At 37.4% G+C, this 19,699-nt stretch overlaps 1 protein-coding gene across 1 annotated transcript in view; it reads left to right on the top strand.

Annotated features, from left to right (window-relative positions):
- GUCY2F (guanylate cyclase 2F, retinal) overlaps positions 1 to 19,699 on the top strand; it is a gene marked incomplete at both ends in the record, with an annotated part of 84,920 nt that overhangs the window by 32,129 nt on the left and 33,092 nt on the right. The window contains 2 exons of the mRNA XM_082609314.1: positions 2,650 to 2,781; positions 8,061 to 8,150. Of these exons, the coding sequence (XP_082465440.1) occupies positions 2,650 to 2,781; positions 8,061 to 8,150 (222 nt within the window). The remainder of the gene's footprint in view (positions 1 to 2,649; positions 2,782 to 8,060; positions 8,151 to 19,699) is intronic.

Below are 19,699 nucleotides of genomic sequence, written 5' to 3'. Positions count from 1 at the left end.
TTATCTCTGTGACAGAACTGATCACTTGCCTAAATGTGACACTAAAAGGTATGCTTTAACTAGTTGGCTGGGTGAGAGTGGATTTACATGATGATACCCTGTGCATTTGGAATCAAATAAAAAGTTCAGCTGTTTGCTTTAAGTCTCAATTACAACCCTAACTCTTACTTGTTTAAATCACCAGATCCTTTTGTAAGGTTGATATCATGTTCCTGGAAATGTGTTGCTGAATGCCAAAATGATCACTGTGGCTGAAAGCTACATTCTGCCCTTATGCCATCAAAACGTATTGATGTTAGTCTCTATTTTTGAAGCCACCAGAGGACACTGGAACTCAGGTGGTGGAATTTGTCTCGATTTGTCATATTCAATATAACTAGATGTTTTGGGTCTAAAGTGTCAAAACAATAAACATAGCTCAGTTTTGGACTGAATTAGCCTCTCCTTTTTATAGGCCTTGCAGTAGTCCAGTAAATATAAAACCTTCTCCACCTATGCCTTCTCTCTTTCCTACTGAGACACAAAATATATTTGGGTTTCATACCAGTTCTCACAAAATCACCATAAATAGCAGAATAGTGCTACCTTCAGATGAGCAAAGTGCCTAAGGTTTTAAAATCTTGTTCATGATAATAGATCTTTTCTTTCACTTGTGCATAAATTCTGACATAAGGTGAGTTAAAAAAAATAGTCATCACCACTTCTCACCATATGAGTGATAAAAATTAATAGCAACAGGGATAGATAGCCTTACAGGGCTGCTTCTTCTTCTTCTTCTTCTTCTTCTTCTTTTTCTTCTTCTTCTTCTTCTTCTTCTCCTTTTTTCTTTGCTACATTGGCCCAGGTGGAAAGGGATGGCATTACCTAGAAGAACATAGCCCTTGGCCTCCAGATCCTTTTTGGCACTTGGCTTGTACCATGGGTTCTGATGGAAGAAGATAAGGGGAGCATATATTTTCCTTAACTGCTGTGTAGTCACAAACTTGCAGCTGGCTGTGTCTAATCAGTCAAGAAGCCAAGCCAAGAATTCCATCCAAATGGAATGTCTGAAAGTGTAAACTCTTGGTGAATAAAAATTTAATTCAGTCTAGAAAAATTGGCAGGTCAGTAGAAGTCAGGTCAGGAAAGGAAGTTTTTAGAAGAAAGTGAAGCTGAAGCTCAAATATATGTGGATTTTGGCAGATTCTCTTGCTTTCTCCTTTGCTCTTCATGGAGAGGTTTATATCTCAATATAGAGATCTAGGTGCTCCTGCTGAGATATGAAAATAAAGAATGAAAGGGAAGTGGATTCCTCTCTGGCCTTACTCTGTTGAGGAGAGTTCAGGTTGATGCAAGGGTTATGTGAAGAGTCAAGTTTTCCACCTTGTCTGAATCTTGAGCTGTTGGGACTTCAACACATTAGGGGCTAAGTATAGTTTATTATTGCCTTGGAGCTTTGTGATAGTCTTGTCTTGGTAGAATGAACTGAACTCAGGGCTAAATCAACTGGTGATCTTCCATTTATCAAAGACTGTTAAGGACAGAGTGTGTGAAACTACTTAAGATTAATTTTTATTGGCAAGCAAAAGTGAAACAAAGCATGATGTGGTACAAAGAACACAAGACCGGAAATATAACATCTACATTCCTCTTCCAGTCCCTGAGTCCCTCTCTAGGTTTCTGTTTCTTCATTGTAAAATGAGAGTGTGGGAGTTGGTGGTAGGGAATGGCCTAGACAATACCAAATGTAACTGCTAACTCTGAATTGCTATAATTTTAAGAAAGGCATATTTAGAGACTTGGAGAAGGATATGAGGAACTTGTTGACTTATTATTTCTTCATATGAAGTACGTCTGTTGGTTCAGTTGAAGATATTAAGTTCAGTTGAAGATGTTCAATTTTAAAAGTTAACACAGATTGGAGATAACCCTTCCTTTTGTCATTCAACTGTACACTTCCTAGCCCTCTCTTATCAGACATATGTGTACTAATTAACAAATAAAGGAATAAGAAATTTGGCCTATTTAAACCTCAGACTTATAAATCATGGGCAGATGATCTTCTCACTCTCCGTGGTAATGGTAATCTTATAGCTTTCTGAGATATCTTCTGTCATTAATCTTGCCTGCACAAAAAAGTAGGCCATTCAAGATGGTATAACATAAAGAGCTAGGCCTAAGAGCCAGAACAGTGGGATTCTGTCCTAATTTTCCTATTGATTTTTTCAAAATGTTAGATTCTCATCTTTTTCTCATTTTTGTCTATAAAATGAGGGTCCCAAATTAAGTTATGACAGGTGTTCTTTCTTGTCCCCCCAAATCCACGGCTCTAATCTTCTCTAGGAGATGGAAATATCTGCAAAGCTTTGCCTTCTAATCTTCTCTAGGAGATGGAAATATCTGCAAAGCTTTGCCTTTCTTTTGTGGTATATGGAGGTGAATTGTGGTATACGGAGGTGAAGCACAGAACCAATCCTAGGATAAAAAAATGCTGGGGATAGGAAAAGTTAATCAATCTCATGTTTATAGAGCTCAACTCATAGAGTTACTCTCTTAGGAATTAAAAAAGAAAAAATACCATGTAAGCATAGTGTCTATACCATAGCTCAATGCTCTGTCCTTAATCATGGTAATTTTGTTCATAAACTTTCTTTTCTAATCCTTTCACAGAGAGGAAGTTGTGCCAATGTAAGCTTCCAGATCACATCGGAGGTCCAAAGTGGAAGGTCCCCAAGGCTCTCCTTTTCTTCAGGGAGCCTAACTCCAGCCACCTATGAAAACTCCAACATAGCGATTTATGAGGTAGGATATCCAACAGCTATCTAATCTGCTGCCTTCTTGGGTTTTAAAATGAGGCAGTGACGTAGGACTTACTTAGTCTTTGTGCCAAAATATTGAGGCTTTTGGTAAGTCTTTCCTTTTGATAAGTCTTTTTGTCCATTATTCCCTTACAGACTTGTTTGGTTGACATTTTTGATGATGATTTTCCTCGGCAACTAATCTACTTACTTCCAACTTCATTGATCTTTCAACACCATGTATTTACTATGAATGCGGAAAAAAGTTCGTGAGGCCCAAACACCTAACCATGTCACTCATTCCAGAAGACATAGATATAATAATAGAAGAAATGACTTCCTGAGTGAAATGTTTGTGATGGGATGTCTAGCGACATGCTTATATAGAGTAAGGCTTGGGGCAAGCTCTTCCCTTCAAATACTGCTTGTTCTTCCTTTACCTGTTATTCTCTGATATTACTGAAATCTTAAAAAAATTATTCATTTCTTTCCTTTTCTCAGCCTGTACTTCCTCTTGCAGTAAAAGGTTACCTTCTGATGTCTAAAATAGAAATCCTTTTTATTTCACTTAAATTTCTGTCTTTCAAGCTTTAAGAGACCACCCCCAACCCCTTGTTCTAAGATACTGGAATTTGGCAACCAGAACAAATCTTGCATCAGTTAGAGAGACGAACTGTTTCTTCTCAGCAGGAAAGAGTTAAGCCGGGGGTAAAAGGGAAACTAGACTGCCTTTCTGTCCCTCCTAAGTAAGGCCTTCCCAGTATGGTTTCCTTGTTTTGTTTGAAGATACTCCCCAAAGCAGCAAACACTCTCAACTTCAATAGTAACTACAAAGAAAGTCCAAAACAGGCCAGAATGAGTTTTTAGGTTGTCCACCATTGGATTTTCCAAGTGAATGCTCTCCTTCATTGGATAAATAATTTATAGCTACATAAAAACGCCAAGGTCAGCATGGCATATATTTTCTCAGTGTACCTGAAGTGTGTTGACTTAAATTTGGAGCAGGAAACCTCTGGATCTTGCCTTGAACTTAATTTAATCAAAGAGGAGATTTGATTCGAATGTAAACTTGAGGTATTGGGGAATTGACAGTTCCACTCTCTCAAAGACCAAAGGCAAGATAATCTCAAGATAATCTTTTGAATGTCAAATGGAATGGGGCTGATGGCTTTACAAATATATTGACATCTCTAAGATTCTGAAGTAAATCTCAATACCTATGGCAGTCTCTTGGTTTTTCATCTGTAAATTGAGGGGTTGAACTAAATTCTTAATCTTGGCTATTCACTAGAATCTCTGTGGGAAACTTAAAAAAATACCTATGCCCAGGCATAGTAACTCTGATTCATTTGGTATGGGGTGGGCCCAGGCATTGGTATTTCTTTTAAAAGTTCCCCTATATGTGCAGCCAGGGTTGAGAATTGCTGAACTAAGAGTAAGGCCTCTTCTGGCTCGGATATGCTATGATTCTCTGATCCTGCGGAAGAATTTATGTGTTTAATTGTGGTATGTTTTATTTGGTGGAGCTGGAAGGTGATAGTGTAGAATTAAGAAGGGAGAAAATAAACATCTGTATGTAATTGTACTTTAAGAATCTGTCAGATATTTCCTCATTTTGGAAGGAAGCAGACAGTTGAGTTAGTTCCCATAATGACTGCTGTTGGTCAGTCAGATCATGGGTGTTTCTGAATTGTGTAGGCCAAAGGAGGGCTTTATCTGCACAAACGGAAGGTGTTAGTGAGAATAATACTACACCATGAGGTCAAGATTAGGCTGATGGCAGGGTGCAAAGGAAGACAGTCGAAGCTAGAAAACTGCCCAGCTAGAGCTAAAGAGGACTCCGGGAGAGAGGAGTAGTCAATCGAATCAACAGACCAAACAAAGAGGTCCAGTGTGCCTTCTGAAACAGCCCTCTATTAGGAGTGTTTTAAAGATTCATTATCTAGTTTCTGTTTAGCATAAACCGAATTTTCATAAGAATTTTTACTGGAAGGTGTGGAAGTTCCAGACAACGTGCCTGGAGTAGCAGATACCTAATAACAGAGGACAGGCTTCTTTAGGACATGCCATAACATTGTAATACATTGACACAGATTCACACTTTGATGGGACACACAGATGCATAGCCTTCAGAACTGTACAGGAAAATCAGCCCTTATCTCAGAGATACTCTGTGAGGTGTAAAAGGAAAGCCAGCTGAGCAGACTGCTGGGGAGAAAGAGCAATGACTGGCCGATGCAATGGGGACGTGTCAGGATCTGTTCTAATAGCCACAGTCTAGGGGAGAGGGGGTGAGGTGGGTAGTGCAAGCCTGACACACTCAGAGAGAACCCACTGAACTGATCCTCCCTCTTTATTCTCTGACTCCTTCTGTCCCTCAACCTCTCCCTGTGTTTTTCTCTTTGTCTCATTTCTGTCTCTCCCCCGCACACCCTCCCCATTCATCTCTCTTTTCCAGAGCCTTTTTTTTTTTTTACTATCTTCCCACCTTCTATATCCCGTATAGCTCTCTCTCCGCTCCTCTCCTTTGCACCAACCATCTTTTCTCTCTCATCTCAGAATTGGATCATCAAAGCTGAAAAGAACCTTAGAAATCATCTAAGTCATCCAGCTCTATCAGTGAGGAAACTGAGGCTCAGGCCAAAGAGGTAGCTACCCTAAGACCACCCCTGAATTTGAGGCAAAGCCAGGTCTAGATCTTAATTCTCTTGACTCTTAGTTAATACAACATGGCCTTAGTGCAAAACTGATGGATTTTAAATTACTTCTAAAAACTTTAGTGGATAGAGTTTGATGTTTCTTCCTCTTAATTAAAAAGTGAATGATGAGTGAAGTATTTTATCATTCTTTCTCTTAAAAGAAAAAACAAAACAAATAGTGCATGTGCACTAAAGATAAAACCGGCCCATATCCTCCCTTTTCCTCATTACTCATAAAGTAGGATACACACAGACTTAATAAACATTTGATTATAAAGTTCATGAGCATTGTTTAAATCTTTAAACAAACACACACAAATCCCCCAAACCAAAGAAAGCCCATGGGAGGAAAGAGCAACAAAGTGGGAGATGGAAGACCTTGGTTCTGTTACTACCTAACCTTCTGACCTTGGGCAAGTCACTTAATCTCTTCAGGCTTCAATTCCTTTAAATATAATGTCCTCAAATTTGGTGATTTGGGAGGAAAAAAAACTCTGCTTAACTACTTGTAAAAGTTAATAAGCAAGAGAGAAAGCGGACCCATATCTGCAATAGGGCAGACTCCAGGAAGAAGGTATTAGGCACTGGCTATAGGCAGCATCAGGGCTGCCAGTACTGATATTCAGGCTGTACACTGCACAAGGGAACCACTTCTAAGAGGGTACTCTTCACATTGTAGACCTATAGTAACTTATATGAGAGTGGTGCAGGAGTGAGCAAAGAGATTCTGGCCTCTCAGCCTAGTTCTGGAATGAGGGGGCGGACCTGACAAAGAGGCCTTACCTGGCAGTCAGGGCTTGGTGGTACGCAGAATACTGAAGCTGCTAGTGGAGTGTTTTCCCTGGTGTCTGGAGTATGTGTGAGTCAACGAGAGTGTGGTACATGCACAGATATATACAGCTGGGGCTGCTGCCCAACATCACAGGGCTGCCACAGGCTGCAAAATAATATTCTCACATTATTTTTTTTACTTGAGGGAAAGCACCCTTTGCTAATTAGCACAAAGGTGCCATAGAGGCTAGCAGTGACCATGGTCCAAGTAATATAATTGCAAAGGTGCTGGGAAGGCTTTACTATATACACATCAGTGTATAACCCACACATGGGCTGACTTTGTAAATTCCCAGTTAGAGTTTATTCTTTCAGCTTAAACCTCAGCCTTTGATCACTCTAAAGGGCAAAATCCTTTAGATTTTGTGGGGCCTTACAATGGGCCTTTCTAACCAGTTCCTAAGTGACTATGATGTAACTGGTCTAGGGCCACACTCAGGGAATTGCTGGGCAAGAGACCAGGAAAGCTGCCTTTGGTACTTTGACCACTCTGCTACAGGCAGGCACTGGTCCTGGACCACCTTTCTGAATTTTGTGGGCGTGAGCCTGGCTGGCACAGTTTTGTTCAGCTGCTGAAGGTCTCTAGAAGCTATTTCCTAGTTAAAGGGTTTTGAGCTCCTTGGCCAGAAGATACCCTCTAACACACAGTACGGCAAGTAACTCAGATGCCTGCAGCTCCCATTATTAGCCTTTGCCTCCGGCTGGTCTCCAGATGTAGTGCCACAGCTGGATATATTCCATAATAAGAGAGTGGCTACACTCTCTTATTCTCGGAATTTGACTGTACAGAGCTCTCTGCTTTATTATCTCTACTTGATGACAAATTGGTGCAGCCTGAAATGGAATCTCCGGGCTATAGGTAATAGACGTGAAAGCACTTTGAAGAGGAGAGAGCGCTGTGCAAATGTAAGGCATTATTATTATTATTACAGAGAAAAGGGAATCTATGTATTGCTTTTTTCAGATTTGGGCTGGACAGAAACTAAATAGGGCTCGGTGACTGATGAATTCTTGAGGCTATGCACGTAGAAGAAAATTATCTATCAGGCACTGGTGTTAAAGTGAAGACAGTAAAATAATTGTTGTTTTTGACTTGACAGCAGCCTTAGAAATAGCTGTTTTGTGCTTAAAAAGTCAGAAATAGACTTCTGAAAGAGTCTAGATTACCCTATTACTATGGTGGTACATTTGTACATCCAAATAAAAAATGTTTAATCGATGTTTAAGCCAATCAGTTTATGATTAAAGCATAACAGGCCCCCAAAATGGCCTGTCCCACAAGAGAAAAATGGATGAAGGTAAATGCAGGAAACATTTGCTGTACTACATCTCCTGCCCTACATCTCTCGACATAGACGCCTCAAGGCAGTGAGAATTGCAACCACTAACCATCACCATTAATCGCAGGAAACCTGGTGCTTCATCACTTAGCTATGAATGAGTGAAATGACCCGGCACTTTCTGCAGTTAGTTAAGGAAGTCGTTGCAGAGAGCAGTATCATTCCTTTTATGGCATCTGCATCCCTGCAATTGTTTCCCTGCTTTAGTTAATTGGAATTTTAAACTTTAACTTCTCTGTGTGACCTCCTTTTTAGCTCCGAATACAGAATGTCCATGGGGTGGAGGGTGAGAGAGGAGGAACAACGTTTGTTTAGGTTGATGGTCTAACTATAAACTCTTCATGTGGAAGGGACATTGCTCTAAAGCTGCTGGCAACTAAGGCTCACCCACAATCTTTATCTTTTCTTTCTAGGGTGATTGGGTGTGGCTGAAAAAGTTCCCCTCTGGAGATTTTGGAGACATTAAATCCATCAAATCAAGTGCAAGTGATATGTTTGAAATGGTATGAGAAACCCTCTCTTATATATATTCCCACTGAAACCACCAATCCTTTCTCCAGAGTAACTAATACCAGCTGTTAGGAAGATCCTTTAAGAGATCAGTGCAGGGAAACTATAGGGTAGCTACTGACTCGTTACGACCATATGATGCAATGGCAAAAGTATGGGCTCTGGAGTCAGAAAGACATGAAGGATTCACTTCTCAGCTTTACCACTTAAGAGATATATTAACTTGGGAAAGTCACCTAAACTCGCTGAGCTTTACTTTCCTTATTTGTAAAAGGAGTATATTAATGTCTGCTTCCCAGGGTTGAGATAATACATGTAAAGCATCTCGCATATTTCCTGACATATAGCTTCTTTGTAAAATGGTAGGTATCTGATTATTATTAAGTACATATCCCATAATCATTCAAAATCTCCGTTTGCCAGGCCTGGAAAAGTCATCTGGTAATTTTTATTTACATAAGAAAAAAGGTGATTTCCCAATCCCACCAATTATATTAAAAAAGTCCCTGGGGGCTTCCCTGGTGGCACAGTGGTTGAGAGTCTGCCTGCCGATGCAGGGGACACGGGTTCGTGCCCCGGTCCGGGAAGATCCCACATGCCGCGGAGCGACTGGGCCCATGAGCCATGGCCGCTGAGCCTGCATATCCGGAGCCTGTGCTCCTCAACGGGAGAGGCCACAACAGTGAGAGGCCCACCTACCGCAAAAAAAAAAAAAAAAAAAAAAAAAGTCCTTGGATAGTTTGTTTAAGGAAGCAGTCTGTACATAAGGCAGAGATGATGATGCTTCCTCTCAAACCATTTAAAATTGACTCCTCCTTGAACTTTGAGTTCATAAAAGATTTATGGAGACTGTCTCTGGTTCCTTCAGACTCATGAAAGTGGGATTTCTAGAAGATAATGATATATTTCTTCACATTTATGAATCAGGCAAGTTCAAATCAATCCAATAGGATTGAATGAGACACCTGCTACATCCAGACTGCTGTACAAGTGAGAAAACAAGGGAAATGGGGAAATGGAAGAGGTGCAGCCCATGAGGGACCCAATGTGCCCCATGGATCAGAATGAGATGTTATGATTTGGTATTTCCCTTACATGTGGTTTTGATGCCTGGAGCTGAAGGAAAAATAATGAGAGATGAATCCAGAAGAGGGGACTAAGGTCAGAGCTAGAATAAGCAGTTCCACACTGGTTTGATTATCTGGGATGCTAAACAGAGAGCTAGATCCAAAGTATGGAGCCAAACAATGCCAAACCTGGGGGAGCTGATAAACTAGAAGTATGGAAATGAGAAGACCCAAGGTAGAGTGTGTCCATGATACCTTTTTTTGGGTAATTTAAAATTCTGACATAATTTCAAACTTGCAGCAAAGCTGCAAGAATAATTCAAGGAACTACTGTATATCCTACCCAGATTAAGCAATTGTTTACATTTTTCCTAGTGCTTTTCATTCTCTATTTATAAATTTATGTACAGACGGCCTTCAGAATCCATGTGTTCTGCACCCCTTGATTTAACCAACTTCAGATTGGTTAAATCTGCAGCTGCAGAACCCACGGATATGGAGGGCCCACTGTACTATTTTATTTTATTTTTGTTTTTTTTAAGTTGACAAGTATTTATTACATTGTTTGATAACAACCAATATTATGTGTTAAATAGTATTTTTTAAAGGATAAAATCATGATTCTCGCACAAATACCAAATGAATACATGTCAAAGGTTTTGTTTAAATCATTAAATATATAAGGGAATCAGGAAGTTACTATAACCACTTCAAGGGAGAATTCAAAGTACTGCTGTATCATTTTATATAAGGGACTTCAACGTCCATGGATTTTGGTATCCTCAGGGGATTGGAATAAATCCCCAGTGGATACTGAGAGATGACTATATATTCTTTTTTTCTCAACCATTTGAGAGTAAGGTGTAGACATCATGCCATTTTACCTCTAAATACTTCAGTGTTTATTTCCTAAAAACAAAGACATTCTTGTATATAACTATGGTATAATCATCAAAATCAGAAAATTTAGCGTTGATACAGTAATATTATCTAAACTACTGCTCATATTTTAATTTTATCTTTAGTCATAATACATTATAGCTAATTTTTCCCCAGGCCAGTTTCCAATCCACGTTTACACATTGTAGTTGGTTGTCATGTTTTTTTAGTTGCCTTTAATCTGAAACAGAGTCTCAGCTTTTTGTTGTTGTTGTTGTTTTTCTTTATTTTGATATTTTTTGAAGAATTCAGCTGAGTTATTTTGTAGATGGTCCCTCAATTTGGGTTTTTTCCATGTTCTTCATGGTTAGATTTAGGTTATGCATCTTCAGCCAGAATGCTACAGAAGTGATGCAGTGTTCTTTTCAGTGCTTTGTATTAGGAAGCACATAATGTTGATTGTCCCATTATTAGTGACATTAACTCTTATTGCTTGGTTTAGGTGGTGTCTACCAGATTTTGCCACTGTAGAGCTACTGTTATTTTTTCCTCATTGTAATTAATACATAATTTGTAGAGAGATACTTTGAGTCTGTATAAATATCCTGTTTTTTTTATCAAATTTTTACCTACTAATTTTAGCATCCATTGATGATTCTCTAACTCTAGCATTCTTTCTATGTTTATTTGTTGGCTCTGTATTGTAAGAAAGAGCCTTACCTTCTCTACCGTTTATTTATTTATTCATACGTTTACACTAGTGGTTTTAATTTTATTCAATTATCTATCATTTATATCTATCTATCTACTTATCATCCATCTAATACCTCCAATTGTAATTGAATGCCACAGAGTTCATTCTATCCTTTCCCTTTCTGTATTTGTAACTCCTTTTCCCAACAGTTAGAAAACTGGCTCCCATTATCCTCATGATATCTTTTTGTGTCCCCTTACTAACTTGTGTTACTATGTCAGGTGCAGATAGCAACTCAATTCTAGGATGAAGGCCAATTTTCCAGAATTTACCATGTGAAAGGCCCTAATTCCTTTCTAGTACTTTTATGAAGCAGGAAGTGGATCTGACGATGCTATCACTGTGAGTCTAGCACTGCTTTGCCTACTATATGCCTTCATGATTTTAAAATTTTGGGACTGAGTATCAGGGCCCAGACTGGAAAACACATCTTGGTGAGCCAGCTATAGAAGGGAGTCATGTACAGTCAGATAGATATTCCTTAAAGGGAAACAGCTGGAGTCAGAAGGCCAACGGACTCATGACTTCCAACATCTTTTAGGGTCCCAACTTCTGCAAAGATGTATTCAGGAAAATCAGGCTGTATCTATCTCCCAGTCTCATGTTCTTTCCCATCATCTGGAACTGAGTGGCATACTCCTTGTACCTTCTAATACCTTGGCTATTTAGTTCCTTGCCATATAATCTCTAATCATCTTCTCTTCTATTTCACTTTGGCCATCCACTACTATCATTATACCTTGGGGTTTGTCATTATCTATAATTGCTACTGAAAGTGCTTCACTTCCAAAATCATAGATTCAAACATCACACTCTCTGACTATAGCCTTCTCTTCTTTCAACTGTGCCTATAGTTTACATTGGATCTTCCTGTCTACTGACCTCTACTTTCTCCCATCCCACAAGCCCTTCTTTTATCTTCTTTCATGCCCACCTTAGATTTCATAGTTGACCATTTGAACACATTCTTATTTCTGTCTTTTTGGACACACTTGTAAAACTCATATTCAGGATGACCCTAACTCTTAACTTTCTTTGTGCCTGCATCTGAACAGCTGAGTATTATGGCAGAAGGTCATGCAACAAGGTATATTGTTTCCATCTTAAAATGTTCCTTAAAATTATCCTTTAAGACCATTATAATACTTAATTAGTTAATTCACTTTCTACAACCTGTATTTCAGAGCTTCTCCATTTTCCTTAAAAGTCCAATGTTCTCTTCCTCTATTTTTACTGTTACCATCCTGGTCCAAGCCACCATCATCACCCACTAGAGCTACTGCAATTGTCTGTTTTTTTTTTTAAAGAGACAGTTTAGTTTTTAGAGCAGTTTTAGGTTCACAGAAAAATTGAGCCTCCCCCACTATCAACATCCTGAACCAGAGTGGTACATTTGTTATCAGCCATGAGCACACATTGACACCTCATTATCACCCAAAGTCCATAGCTTACATTAGGGTTCAGAGGGTAGTACATCCTATGCATTTTGACAAATGCATAATGATGTATCTACCATTATAGTAACATACAGAATAGTTTCAATGCCCTAAAAATCCTCTATGCTCTGCCTATTCACACCTTCCTCCCCCTAAACCCTGGCAACCACTGGCAATTGTCTTTACACATATCCACTTTTATCATTGTCAAATCTTTTCTCCACATTGCAATCTGAATCAAAATCAAACCTGATCTTGTCAGTTCTCTGCTTGAATCTCTTTAATTAGATTCCTATTGTTCTTCTCTTTGTGTGGAGATTTTAAATTACAGATTCAATTTCTTGAATTGTACTATTCAATTCAATTTCTTGAATTGGACTATTCAAACTTTCTATTTTTTCTTATACTTGTTTCAATAAGTTATGGCTTAAAAGGAAGTTGTCCATTCCATATATGTTGTCGAACTTACTGGCATAAAGTTGTACATAATATGCTCATGCAATCTTTTAAGTAGCCTTAGGATCTGTAGTGATGCTCCCATTTTCATTTCTGATATTGATAATTTGTGTTTTCTCTTTCTTGATCAGTTTTGCTGGAAGATTATCAATTTTATTAATCCTTTCCAGAAATCAACTTTTGGCTTTGTTGATTTTTCTCTGTTGTATGTCTGCTTTCTATTTCATTGATTTGTATTCTGGTTATTTCTTTCATTCTAGTTTCTTTGCTTTTAATTTGTTGTTCTTTTTCTAGTTTTTTGAGCTGGAAGTTTTTATAGTTGATTTTAACCTTTCTTAGTTTCCAGTACAGTCACTTAAAGCTAGAAAACTCCCTTTAAGTACTGCTTCAGCTACATCTGAAAGTTTTTCTTTTCTTTTAAAAAACTTTTATTATAGAAAATAACAAACACATACAAAATAAACAGAATGATATAAACAAACTCCATATGCCCGTCACCCAACTTCAACAATTATCAACATTCTACCATTATTATTTCATCTCTACCTCCACCCACCTCTCACATCTCTAACTTGGTTATTATTGTTGTTATTTTGCAGTTCTGTATTTCTGAGGTACAATTACACGCATTGAAATGCTCATATCATAGATATATAATTTTGATGAAGAGATATGCCCATATAATCTAGACTTCTATTATGATATAGAATAGGGATTGGCAAAGTTTTTACATCCTGGCCTGTTTTTTACATCCTGGGAGCTAAGAATGTTTTTTACATTTTTTAAGGGTTGTAAAAAAAGAAAACAAAGATTATGCAACAGAAACTATACATGATCAGCAAAGCCTAAAATATTTACTATATGTACAGAAGAGGATTGCTGACCCCTGATATAAAACATTTCTTTCTCTCAAGAAAGTTCCCTTGTGTTCATTAGTAAATTATTGCGTCCCCCCCAACCAAAGAAGACCACTGTTCTGGGTTTTTGGTCTATCTTGCATTAATTTTGCTTATCCTATAACCTCATATAAGTGGAATCATACAGCATACTGACTGATTCATTCATGTTATCATGTGTATAAATAGCTTGTTCTTTTCATTGCTGAGTAATAGTCAATTGCATGAATATAACACAATGTAATTATCTATTTTCCTGCTGATGGGCATTTAGGCTGGTTCCAATTTTGGCTATTGTGAATAAAACTGATACGAATATGCTTTTTTTTTTTTTTTTTTTTTTTTTTTTGCGGTACGCGGGCCTCTCACTGTTGTGGCCTCTCCTGTTGCGGAGCAACAGGCTCCGGATACGCAGGCTCAGCGGCCATGGCTCACAGGCCCAGCTGCTCCACGGCATGTGGGATCTTCCCGGACCGGGGCACGAACCCGCATCCCCTGCATCGGCAGGCAGACTCTCAACCACTGCACCACCAGGGAAGCCCACGAATATACTTTTTATGTCTTTTTATGGACACATATTTTAATTTCTCTTGTGTAAATACCTAAGAGTTGAATTTCTATGTTAAAATATAGTATATGTTTAACTTTATAAGACACTATCAAACCTTTCCTAGTTTAATTTCCTACACGCAAGTCATGAGAGCTCCCTTTACATCATCACCAATGATGTAGTCTTGTCAGTCTTTTTGGTTTTAGTATTCCAGTGGGTTTCTATGGGTATCTCATTGTGTTTTTTTAATTTTAAATTATGATAAAATGACAGAAATTACCATCTCTCAGTGTTGAGTATATTCACATTTTTTGGCAATAGATTGTCACAGCTTTTCTCTTGCAAAGCTGAAACTCTGTACCCATTAAACAACACTCTCCTTTTCCCCACTCACCCTCAATGCCTGATAACCACCATTCTATTTTCTGTTTCTATGAATTTGACTACTTTAGATACCTCTTTTGGTCACTGGTTTATTTCACTTAGTATAATGTCTCATTGTGTTTCGAAAAGACATTTTTTATTTGCGTATAATTTGATGAATGAATTATCTGTTCAGTGAATTTTGATAATTGCATATATTGCATATATCTGTGTAACCACTCCCCAAAACAAGATACAGAATATGTCTATCACCCAAGAAAGTTATCTTGTTTCCCTTCTCAGTCATTTCTTATATCCCAGAGGCAATCATTGTTCTGATATCTATCATCATGAATTAATATTTTTTCTGTTCTTGGATTTCGTATAAGTGGAATGATAGACTGTATACTCTTTTGTGCCTGACTTTCTTCTCTCAACATAGTATTTTTAAGATTAAATCCACGTTTTAGCAGGTATCCATAGCCGTTCATTTTTTAAAATTTCTGAGTAGTATTTCATTTTATGAATATATCACAATTTTTTTATAATTTTCCTGTTGATGAACATTTGTCTGGGTTTCCAGCTTTTTGGCGTTATGAATAAGACAACTATAAATATTTGTTTAATTATGAAAAAACACATTAAATTTACCATCTTTATTTTTAAATGTACAATTCGTCAGTGTTAAATATACTTGCATTGTTGTTAAACACATCACCAGAACTTTTTCAATTTGCAAATATAAAACTCTGTACCCATTAAATAGCAGCTCACTTTTTCCCCTCCCCCTATTCTGGGTTAACCACCATTCTACTTTCTGTTTCCATGAATATGACTACTTTAGACACCTTATATAAATGGAATAATATAGTATTTGTCTTTTTGTGACTGGCATATTTCACTTAGCATAATGTCTTCAAGGTTCATCCATGTGGTAAAGTGTGAATAGATTTCTTTCCTTTTAAAGGCTGAACAGTATTCCATTTTATGTTATTCATTCATTTCTTGATGGACATTTGGGTTGCTATGAATATGGGTGTGCAAATATCTCTCTGAGATCCTGCTTTCAATTCTTTGGATATATACCCAGGAGTGGAATTTATGGATCATATTATAGTTCTATTTTTAATTTTTTGAGGAACCTCCATACTGTTTTCCATAGCAGTTGCATCATTTTACAATCCTACCAACAGTACACAAGAGTTCTAATTTCTCCACATCCTTGCCAACTCTTGTTATTATCTGGTTATATTTTTAAATTTATAGTAACCACCCTAATGGGTGGGAGATGATATCATATTGTAATTTTGATTTGCATTTCTCTGATGATTAGTATGTTGGGTATTTCTTCATAGGCAACTATAAACATTTTTGTCCAAGTATTGATATTTTTGTGAACATATATTTTCACTTCTCTTTGGTAAATTCTTAAGAATAGACAAACTGAGTCATAGAGTAGATGTACGTATAACTTTATATGAAACATCCAAACAGGTCTCCAAATTGGTTACAATACTTTACACTCCTGTCAGAAATGTACAAAAGTTCCAGTTGCTTTAAATTCTCAGCAACATTTGTCTTTTTGCCTTTCTATGGTGTATAAAATGTTATCTTATTGTGGTTTTAATTTGCATTTTCTTGATGACTAATGTTATTGAGCATCTTTTCATGTGTATATAATTCATTTGTATATCTTCTTTTGTGAATTGTCTGTTCACGTTTTTACCCATTTAAAAAAAATTGAGAGTTTTGCCTTTTAATTGTCAAAATGTAGACGTTCTTTATATAACCTTCCTTTGGTCAGATATATGTTTTACAATATTTTTTCTCAGTCTGTGGATTGTTTGTTTAATGGTTTTGGTGAGCAAAATTTTTAATTTTGAGGAAATCCAATTTATGATTTTATTTTGTGGCTTGAAAATCTTTGCCAGTTCCAATATTTTAGATTTAGGATTATGATCCATTTTGAATTAGTTTTTGTGTATGGACTGAGATAGTGGTCATGGTTAATTTTTTTTTTCCATAGCGATATCCAGTGTTCCAGTAACAATTATTTTAAAAAGGCTTTCCTTTCTCCACTTAATTAACTTTTCAACTTGGTGAAAAATTAACTGACTATATATGTGTGGGTATATTTTTAGACTCTGTACTCTATTTCACTAACTCATTAGTGCACCCTACTGCCAATATCACGCTATCTTGATTATCACAGCTCCATAGTAACTCCTATAGTTAAGTCGTGTAAGCTCCTGCAAATTGTTCTTTTTCAAGATTGTTTTGGATAAGGTAGTTCATTTTAATTTTCAATAAGTTCTTGAATAAACTTGTCCATTACTTCAATAAAACCTTCTGGAATTTTTCATAGGGGGTTATATGAATTTATAAATCAATTTAGGGAAAATTGACATCTTAACAATACTGAACCTTTCAGTCCATTAATGTGGTATAGATCTTCATTTATTTAAGTTTTCTTTAACTTTTCTCATCAGTGTTTTGATGCTATTATACAATATTGAGTAGAAATGGTGAAGGAAGACATCCTTGTCTTGCTCTTGACTCTAGAGGAAAATAATTTAATGTTTTACTCTTGGGTTTGATGTTACCTGAAGGTTTTTTCATACATGTCCCTTTGACTTCTGATTTTCTGTGAATTTTTTTAATCATGAAGAGGTTTTTTTTTTTAATTTTTTTTTATTAGTTTCTGCTTTACAACAAAGTGAATCAGTCATACACATACATCTGTTCCCACATCCCTTCCCTCATGCATCTCCCTCCCTCCCACCCTCCCCATCCCACCCCTCCAGGCGGTCACAAAGCACCGAGCTGATCTCCCTGTGCCATGCGGCCGCCTCCCACCATCTATCTACCCCACGTTTGGTAGTGTATATATGTCCATGCCTCTCTTTCGCTTTGTCACAGCTTACCCTTCCCCCTCCCCATATCCTCAAGTCCATTCTCAAGTAGGTCTGTGTCTTTATTCCTGTTTTACCCCTAGGTTCTTCATGCCATTTTTTTTTTTAAATTCCGTATATGTGTGTTAGCATACGGTATTTGTCTTTCTCTTTCTGACTTACTTCACTCGCTATGACAGACTCTAGGTCTATCCACCTCATTACAAATAGCTCAGTTTCGTTTCTTTTTATGGCTGAGTAATATTCCATTGTATATATGTGCCACATCTTCTTTATCCATTCATCCGATGATGGACACTTAGGTTGTTTCCAGCTCCGGGCTATTGTGAATAGAGCTGCAATGAACATTTTGGTACATGTCTCTTTTTGAATTATGGTTTTCTCAGGGTATATGCCTAGTAGTGGGATTGCTGGGTCATATGGTAGTTCTATTTTTAGTTTTTTAAGGAACCTCCATACTGTTCTCCATAGTGGCTGTACCAATTCACATTCCCACCAGCAGTGCAAGAGTGTTCCCTTTTCTCCACACCCTCTCCAGCATTTATTGTTTCTAGATTTCTTGATGATGGCCATTCTGACTGGTGTGAGATGATATCTCATTGTAGTTTTGATTTGCATTTCTCTGATGATTAATGATGTTGAGCATTCTTTCATGTGTTTGTTGGCAGTCTGTATATCTTCTTTGGAGAAATGCCTATTTAAGTCTTCTGCCCATTTTTGGATTGGGTTGTTTGTTTTTTTGCTATTGAGCTGCATGAGCTGTTTATAAATTTTGGAGATTAATCCCTTGTCAGTTGCTTCATTTGCAAATATTTTCTCCCATTCTGAGGGTTGTCTTTTGGTCTTGTTTATGGTTTCCTTTGCTGTGCAAAAGCTTTGAAGTTTCATTAGGTCCCATTTGTTTATCTTTGTTTTTATTTCCATTTCTCTAGGAGGTGGGTCCAAAAGGATCTTGCTGTGATTTATGTCATAGAGTGTTCTACCTATGTTTTCCTCTAAGAGTTTGATAGTTTCTGGCCTTACATTTAAGTCTTTAATCCATTTTGAGCTTATTTTTGTGTATGGTGTTAGGGAATGATCTAATCTCAAACTTTTACATGTCCTTGTCCAGTTTTCCCAGCACCACTTATTGAAGAGGCTGTCCTTTCTCCACTGTACATTCCTGCCTCCTTTATCAAAGATAAGTTGCCCATATGTGCATGGGTTTATCTCTGAGCTTTCTATCCTGATCCACTGATCTATCTTTCTGTTTTTATGCCAGTACCACACTGTCTTAATTACTGTAGCTTTGTAGTATAGTCTGAAGTCAGGGAGCCTGATTCCTCCAGCTCCGTTTTTCGTTCTCAAGATTGCTTTGGCTATTCGGGGTCTTTTGTTTTTCCAAACAAATTTTGAAATTTTTTGTTCTAGTTCTGTGAAAAATGCCAGTGGTAGTTTCATAGGGATTGCATTGAATCTGTAGATTGCTTTGGGTAGTAGAGTCATTTTCACAATATTGATTCTTCCAATCCAGGAGCATGGTATATCTCTCCATCTATTTGTATCTTCTTTAATTTCTTTCATCAGTGTCTTATAATTTTCTGCATACAGGTCTTTTGTCTCCTTAGGTAGGTTTATTCCTAGATATTTTATTCTTTTTGTTGCAATGGTAAATGGGAGTGTTTTCTTGATTTCATTTTCAGATTTTTCATCATTAGTGTACAGGAATGCCAGAGATTTCTGTACATTAATTTTGTATCCTGCTACTTTACCAAATTCATTGATTAGCTCTAGTAGTTTTTCGGTAGCATCTTTAGGATTCTCTATGTACAGTATCATGTCATCTGCAAACAGTGACAGCTTTACTTCTTCTTTTCTGATTTGGATTCCTTTTATTTCCTTTTCTTCTCTGATTGCTGTGGTTAAAACTTCCAAAACTATGTTGAATAAGAGTGGTGAGAGTGGGCAACCTTGTCTTGTTCCTGATCTTAGTGGAAATGGTTTCAGTTTTTCACCATTGAGGACAATGTTGGCTGTGGGTTTGTCATATATGGCCTTTATTATGTTGAGGAAAGATCCCTCTATGCCTACTTTCTGCAGGGTTTTTATCATAAATAGGTGTTGAATTTTGTCGAAAGCTTTCTCTGCATCTATTGAGATGATCATATGGTTTTTCTCCTTCAACTTGTTAATATGGTGTATCACATTGATTGATTTGCGTATATTGAAGAATCCTTGCATTCCTGGAAT

This window comes from Mesoplodon mirus (genome assembly GCF_964341445.2).
Source record: "Mesoplodon mirus genome assembly, chromosome: X".
Taxonomy (NCBI): Eukaryota; Metazoa; Chordata; class Mammalia; order Artiodactyla; family Ziphiidae; genus Mesoplodon; species Mesoplodon mirus.
This window is presented reverse-complemented; position numbering and strand designations above follow the sequence as displayed.